At 48.9% G+C, this 8,183-nt stretch overlaps 1 protein-coding gene across 1 annotated transcript in view; it reads right to left on the bottom strand.

The window, feature by feature from the left end:
- Positions 1 to 8,183, bottom strand: part of LOC102772032 (chromosome unknown open reading frame, human CXorf38) — a 10,348-nt gene extending 2,165 nt beyond the window's left edge. Inside the window, exons 1-4 of the mRNA XM_015558381.1 lie at positions 8,105 to 8,183; positions 5,048 to 5,439; positions 3,247 to 3,396; positions 2,571 to 2,750 (exon numbers count right to left, since the gene is read on the bottom strand). Of these exons, the coding sequence (XP_015413867.1) occupies positions 2,571 to 2,750; positions 3,247 to 3,396; positions 5,048 to 5,439; positions 8,105 to 8,183 (801 nt within the window). The remainder of the gene's footprint in view (positions 1 to 2,570; positions 2,751 to 3,246; positions 3,397 to 5,047; positions 5,440 to 8,104) is intronic.

The following is an 8,183-nucleotide window of genomic DNA, read 5'->3' as shown; positions in this document are numbered from 1 at the left end:
CCACACACGCTCCACGGAGCGGGGCCCTCGCCGGGGTGGTTGAGATCAGTGATGAATTTCGAGAACATGCAAGGTCTGCCCCTGTTTTCTTAGCCACTTACTGCGCTCAATGTTCTTCAGCTGCATTTTAAACTCCCAGGTCTGAACAGAGCAGGGAGGGCCAGCGGGGCTAGGCAAGGGGCGCTGGGGTGGCAGCCGGCCCTTGGTGGCCACACGCCACACATGTCCCCAGGGAGCTGGCCGGCTGCTCCCCGCGGCTCTGAAGCACAGCGCAACTTACAAGCACGGTCACGCACACAGTGTGTTCCGGGGGGCCCCTTGATAACGTTATGTATCATTTCGGCTCCTCGATCGAACAGGAAAGAACGGACAGGACGAGGTCTCTGCCATGAGCTCCATGAGGCATTCTGGGAACCGTCACCCTAAATCACCACCATGAGCCATTCTTCCTCAGCTTGGCTTTCCACCGACTCCCACTCTCTTACCGAATGCCAGAAACAGGCCTTGTTAAATACTGACAGAAAAAGCCCTGTGCTCATAATATAATCACCGTAGTCCTTCATTCCTGGATGCATGTGTCGCTGTTTTTCATATTTTAACATCTCAAATGAGAATGCATCTTACCACTGAGTGTCTTACAATAAATTGGCAGCATTTTTTTCTGTCTTAGAAGTAACGGAATCCATGTTGGGTCTTACAATGGATGGCATCTTAGAGCCACCGAAATGCGGGCTATCGCATCATCTGCCTTTGGAGACTGACCCTGGAGAACATGGATAACCATATCTGGGACTGAACTGCCAAACAAGGTCAAGTTCCACACACCGTGGAAAGCAACCTTCAACTTCTTAGAGATAACATGCCAATCAATCTGAATTTACATTTTGATCAATGGAAACAGCAAGAGAAATGCCATGGTCGACTGAACAAAAGCATGCGAAATGAGAACTTATCAACCCCATCTAGAGACTTGGGACCCAGAGAACAAGCCAATTAACCCCAATTTGCTCCTGGAAAACAGAGATAATGAGGGTTCGAAATGTCCAGTCGCCAGCCCTGCGGTGATACAAGATGCAGTGAGGCATGAGGCACAGGCCCGGAGCGAGGGCACCCACGCCAGCCCGCAGACCCAGCCGGCAGCCTTCCAGCCCGCAGAGCCCGCTCCCTGGGGCTGTGATAAGTGATGGCAGGTTCCCTTCCAGCGCGCAGCGCACACGGACTCCTGGCTTGAGTGTGGTGCTGCTGGTGTGCTTTGCTCTTTGTTACACAAACGGGAAAGACCTGCAGCTCCCTCAAGAGGGAAGAGGGGACTCGGGACGACTCCGGGGCCATGATCCCGAGCCCCTGGTGGCCTTCTGGAAGCAGCAGCAGGAAGGGAAGTGGGGCTGGTTCTATGCATTTTAAAATAAAGCAAGATGAAGCCCATGCACTTAGAACACAGAGGACTTAACAGTCGTATTCATCACTTTACATACCTATGGTGTGCCAGGGAGGCACCGCACACTCTCTCCCTACAATCAATAAACGGATCCTCGGGTGAGGATTTAAAACAAACAAACAAACACCTGTCGGCTCCAACCCCTGGGTGAAGCACAGAAAATCTTTCAAAATATGGCTTCAACCTACCTGACCACCTCACATCTGATCATGCCTCCTCCTTGTCACTGTCCAGGCCCCAGCTATTCTTTCTTTTTAAAAAATATTGATTTCAGCCGAGGCCGGTTTGGCTCAGTGGATAGAGCGTCGGCCTGCGGACTGGGAGGTCCTGGGTTCGATTCCGGTCAAGGGCATGTACCTGGGTTTCGGGCACATCACCAGTGGGAGATGTGCCAGAGGCGGCTGATCGATGTTTCTCTCCCATCGATGTTTCTAACTCTCTGTCTCTCTCCCTTCCTCTCTGTAAAAAATCAATAAAATACATCAAAAAATAAAAATAAAAATAAAAAATATTGATTTCAGAGAGAGGAAGGGAGAGGAAGAGAAACATCCACGATGAGAGAGAATGATGGATCAGCCGCCACCTGCATGCCCCCTACTGGGGATCAAGCCCCCAACGAGGGCACGTGCTCTGACTGGCAACTGAACTGTGACCTCCTGGTTCATAGGTCGACACTCAGCAACTGAGCCACGCCGGCCAGGCCCAAGCGGCTTTCATGCCTTGACAGGTGCTGTTCCTTCTGCCGAGAACGCCCTTCTTCTCTTGCCCATTTGTCAAACTCTGAGCTGATTCTGTTAGTCCCGGCTCAACAGCACCTTCTAGCAAAGCCCTTTTTCCACTCCCCACCCCCACTTACAGACTCTCCAGAGCCGCGGTTCAGAGTTCTTTGGCAGCCTGACCATGTGGTTCTACTCGATGGCACATATCAGGCACTGACATGTGTGCTGACGAAGCAAAAAGAACTGTTTAAAGGTAATATTCATCTATGCCAAAAGGAGATTCATTTCTGGAAATTACTTGTCTTATGAATCAGAAACACGGCTGGGAATACCTTACGAGCAGCTACTCTTCCTCCCTGGTGTCTCTGTTTTGTTCACTCACAGAGGACATAGTAATTTTTATTTTTGTTTACCTCTTCTGGCAGCACCTCTTGCTCTTTTGCTTGAAGATAAATCTCTTGAAGTTTCTCCTTTAGAAATTCCGTTTCGATTTCATGGACTTGGCTCTCACTCAGGTAAATGCCTGCTTCACATTCACACCCATCTCGATGATCTTCCTCGGGGATGAGGACAGCCCAGTCAGATGTCAACAGCTGTTGGAATACCGAACAAACAGATGAACTGATTGCATGAAAAAGATGTTCCACTGATGACTTGAAGCATTTATAATGAATTATCACTGACTGGACCCATTTTAATAACATCCTGTGACCACAGAAAAGCTTCCTAGCCCAGTACAATTCTAGATTTCATAGCAACATGTTCTGCCTTGTTGACATGCTAAAATTTCACTTATACCTAATAAACTTCAAATTCTAAATGACTGTCGCTACTTTTCCCTCTTAGTTCTTTAAAAAAAATTTTTTTTTATTGATTTCAGAGAGGAAGGGAGAGGGAGAATGGAAACATTGATCGGCTGCCTCCTGAACACCCCCTACTGGGGATCGAGCTCACAACCCGGGCATGTGCCCTTGACTGGAATCGAACGTGGGACCCTTCAGTCTGCAGGCCGACGCTCTATCCACCGAGCCAAACCGGTTTCGGCTCCCCTTAGTTCTTTATGCCAGAAGTGTTCAACCTAATCTTTACCTCTTCTATTCTGGAGTACGCCTCCACAATCTCTGGGACATTATGGAATTCATTCAGAAAATTTTGGATCTTCATCTGGAAATCTCGAAGCCACATAGAAGATACCTTCATCTCTGAAGAGTGCATGATATCGTTACGACACTTAATCACCTACAGAAAGACAGAAAAAGGTAAAAGACTTCAAAGTCAAACAGTGGGGTAAACTGACATTTCTGTAGTTTCAAAGAAAGTTGCAGCCCGGCCAGCGTGGCTCAGTGGTTGAGCGTCCACCTATGAACCAGGAGGTCACAGTTCCATTCCCAGTCAGGGCACATGCCTGGGTTGTGGGTTCGATCCCCAGTGTGTGGCATGCAGGGGGCAGCAGATCCATGGTTCTCTCTCTCCCTCTCCCTCCCTCTCTCTGAAATCAATAAAAAAACAAAACATATTAAAAAAAAAAAAAGTTGCAGAAAGGCTTTTTGTTATGTTCAACCCCCTGCCATTTGAGTAATAAATTCATCAGGGAAAGAAATACAAACAAGCTTACAACTATCCTTAGTCCTTGAAATCTTGTGGCTGGCTGGGCTGTCTCTTACCATCCCCTACATCCCTTAGCTGAAAACCACCCGCTAAAGAGCAAGAGTATTGGCTAGCGGCTCTGTGCACACCCAAGGCTAAAGCAGAAAATGCAAAAAGCCTTTAACTATCGCTAGAACCCCAGGAAGCTGGGCCAAGGGAGCTTTTTGTTGCAGAAACCATGATGAAAGACCACCTTTAGCTTGTGTTTTAAGACAGATGGTGCTGTGTAATCATATGTTCGTTAATGCACGGCAAGTCTTCCACATCTTTGTTAAGAGAGAGCACAGGGGTCAACTTCGCACGGCGATCGTTTTTGTCTGTACTGATGTCATAGAGGCTTCTCAGTCCTTTTAGCCGCTGGCAACCTAGCAGAATATACATGCATTTTCTCTACATGTTATAAATACTCCATGCAGCCAGAACCGGTTTGGCTCAGTGGATAGAGCGTCGGCCTGCGGACTCAAGGGTCCCGGGTTCGATTCCGGTCAAGGGCATGTACCTTGGTTGCGGGCACATCCCCAGTGGGAGGCGTGCAGAAGGCAGCTGATCGATGGTTCTCTCTCATCGATGTTTCTAACTCTCTATCCCTCTCCCTTCCTCTCTGTAAAAAAATCAATAAAATATATTTAAAAAAAATACTCCATGCAAATGTACTCTCTTCAATGCCCCTCAGAGTAATAACTGTGTAGAGCTGTTCTCTGGTGAAAGAGAGAATTCTGTCTAAATCTCCAAGGAGATCTGACATGGTGATCTATTCTGGCCTTTATTCAGTAGTGTTCCTATTTTCTCCAGTTCTATGTAACTTGGTCTTGTCAATTACATTTTTAAAAGTTTTTTAAAAATACTTTTACTGATTTCAGAGAGGAAGGGAGAGGGAGAGAGAGACAGAAACATCCATAATGAGAGAGAATCATGGATCGACTGCTTCATGCACGCCCCACAGAGGGGATGGAGCCCGCAACCGGGGCCTGTGCCCTGACCGGGAATCAAACCGTGACCTCCTGGTTCAAGGGTCAACACTCAACCACTGAGCCACACTGGCCGGGCTTGCCAATGAAATTTAGAAGGGCAGGACTCAAATGCTGTCATCCCATGAACAGAATGATGCATTGCTCTGCACACACAGTTTTGAACACTGAAGATAGCTTTGCTTCTGTTGGTGGTAGAACCCAGAAGAGAAATGTGAGGCCCACCTCGCTTAGTGGCGAAAGGGACAACAGCGAGTTGGCAGGACAGCTCTTACCTCGGTGACTTTCTTTCGATCAACCATGAAGTGATCGCAGGAGTTGATGAGGTTTAGAAGAGCCACGGCATCACATTCCTCGGGTCCTGCTTTGTCTGCCAGCCCGCGGGGCATGAAGGCCTGTGGGAGGGAGAGGCGAGGGGCGCCTGAGTTTCCTCCAAGCCCGTGGGCTACTGGGGCCAATGTCACGAGCCTGTTTCCCGAGTTGACAGCAATTCTCTCATGTACCTCGAAGTGCGTTGCAAGAATTAAACGAGTTAATTCTGACGGTGCGGGCGAGTCGGGCCTGCAGAGTTCCAGATGGGGCTCCGGGGCTGCAGGCACTAGATGCAGCAGAACGGCCTGTTCTAGCAGGATCTTGCCTTTTACAGCATTTTCTGGCACAACCCCCCCTCACCCCCCAATGGTGCTATAGCAAGGCTGGGGCACATTTCTGGCCTGAAATCTTGCCAAATTTACATCTGAAGGCAACAACTTTACCAAGCTCAGCAGCTCAGGAGCACATGCCTGCCAAGGGACTGGAAAAGATGACACATGAGAAACTGCGTGCGATGAGAACTCTAAATAAAGAGTTCCCTGGAAAACAAACACATTTCAGTAGGCAAGCGACAGCACTGCCTCCTACAGGGCTGCCCGGGGGAGAGTCAGGGCCGTGTTCCTGATGGCGGGGATGTACACCTGAGCCTCATGTCATTAAGGAAAAAAGCCGTCTACCCTAAATGGCCCCTAGCACAAGGTACGGTGGCCAGTACCATCCCCATCTTTCTGTATCTTCACAGCCACCGACTCGCCAGCCTCTGAAAGAAGCCTGTTCCGGATGCTACACAGGCTAACAGAGAAATCAGCTAGAGCAGCACAAGCGAATTCCAAGAAAAGGAAGGAGAAACTCTGCCTGTCACTCCAGCTACTGCTGAGGAAAAGAGCAAGTGAGAGGAGCCTTAGCTGCCTCCAGACCAGGGATGGCTTTCTTTCCCACGACAAGGCATGTTCTGGCTGGCATTTTCTCGCCCGTGTGAACCCGTCTCTTGCACAATGGCGTTTTATTGTAGTGATTATTCCTTTTCTCTAGAAACAGAAGCCGACAGGGAGGTTCTACTGCCTCTGAAAGCCGTTTCTTAAAACTATGTCGCATGCCATGTGCTCCGTGTGTCAGACGCAGCTCTGTGAAGCATGCCTATTGCTCTCACTGCCGCCTGCTGTGTCTGCACTGAGGAGGGGGAGGGGGAGGGGAGGGTGGAGAAATGAACAAGGGCCAGACCACACTGGGCCTTCCTGGCTCTGGAACGGAGTCTGACATGCATTCCAAGGGCATCAGAAAGCCACCCACGGGCTTTAGGCAAGGGAATAAAAAGGGGAGGGCGAGAGTGTGACGCAGAGGAGGATTTCATAACGACTGTGCAGGTACAAAGAGGGTAATGAAAGTTCGGGAAGAGAGGAAGCAAGAATGATTGCAGCCCTGGCCAGTGGGCTCAGTTGGCTGGAGCATCATCCCATATAATGAAGGGTTGCAGGTTCAACCTGCGGTCAGGGCATGTACAGAAGGCAACCAATCGATGTTCTCTATGACATCAATGTTTCTCTCCCTCTCTCTCTCTCTCTCTCTTCCCCCCTCTCTAAAACTGGTGACCTCTTGGTTCATGTGTTGATGTTCAACCACTCAGACACCCTGGCCCAGCAAGATTTCCTTTTTCTAACTGTCAAATAAGATTCCATTGTACACATACATACACACCATCTTCTTTATTCATTCATCTATTGATAGACACCTCAGCTGCTTCTCTCTCTCTTTTTAAAATGTATTTTATTGATTTTTTACAGAGAGGAAGGAGAAGGATACTTAGAAACATCGATGAGAGAGAAACATCCATTAATCAGCTGCCTCCTGCACACCCCTTACTGGGGATGTGCCCGCAACCAAGGCACGTGCCCTTGACTGGAATCGAACCTGGGACCCTTCAGTCTGCAGGCCGACGCTCTATCCACTGAGCCAAACCAGTTAGGGCTCAGCTGCTTCTCTATGTTGGCTGTTACTAGTAATGCTGGAATGAACCTAGGAGTGTATATATCTTTTTGAATTAGTGCTTCTGTTTTCTTCTTGCCATTTGTGACAACATGGACCTAGAGGATATTATGCTAAGTGAAATAAGTCAGAGAAAGACAAATACCATATGATCTCATTTACATGTTGCATCTAGAAAAACAAATGAATAAACAAAACAAAATAGAAAGACTCATATAGAGAACAAGCTGATGGTTGCCAAAAGGGGTGGGGGGTGGGGAGTGGGGGAAAACAAATCAATAAATAGTGCTCATTAAAAAAAAGAAAAACGGAAAGTGAAACCAGTCAGCTCCCTGGGAGATTGTTCCTCTCAGCAGAAGCAGACGACGGTGCCATCCGGGCTGGAGCTGGGCCAGGCCAGTTCAGAGAAGGAGAAAAAAGGAAGAGGGGGTTAGAAAGAGTATGAACTAGTAGGTCTGTAGGCGACAGCAACGCCAAGTGGCAGAAACAGGTGGCCTGTGCTTCCAGAGAATTCCGAGGGTATAAAAGTAGCAGCAGCAGAGACCAAACGGGTGAGGGACCGTCACAGTAAAAGATGGAGTTTTAAGGTGTTTTCCTGTCTAGGTAAATGGAGAAGTTGGCTTAGAAAAAATGGGGCAGAGGGTGCAGGTGTGGGGGTTTACTGGACCATGACAGCCAACAGGCTGGGGTGCTGATACAGTTTAAGTTTATTTTGGGGTTAGGGAACAGAGGCTGGCCCCTTGGCACTTCACCGCAGCTGAGCGGGGACTGGTTTCTGCGTCCCAGGCACCGAGCCTGTGCCCGCTGCTCGCTGGCAAGGAGGCTGCCTGCGCTGCCCCACCCCCTCCACGGCTTCTGGCAAACATCAAAAAGGCAACAACAACAAAAATTCCCCACTTGGCCCAATTAGTACGTCAAACTGCCAAAATCTAAAAACAAGTCTCATGGAATCCTTCCATCTGGCTGCCTCCACCAGCTCCGAAGATTCATTCCCTAGAGGGGCGCTGAAAGTCCTTCATGGGGTGGCCTTCTCTTGCCTTCGCTCACTTGGCCGTCCTTACGGTACCCGAGAACCAAGATGAGTATCTGCGCGGTTCCCTCAAAACCGCATGTCAT

Source organism: Myotis davidii, unplaced genomic scaffold (genome assembly GCF_000327345.1).
Source record: "Myotis davidii unplaced genomic scaffold, ASM32734v1 scaffold530, whole genome shotgun sequence".
NCBI classification, from domain to species: Eukaryota; Metazoa; Chordata; class Mammalia; order Chiroptera; family Vespertilionidae; genus Myotis; species Myotis davidii.
Note: the sequence above shows the minus strand (reverse complement) of the source record. Positions and strands in the feature narration are given on the sequence as shown.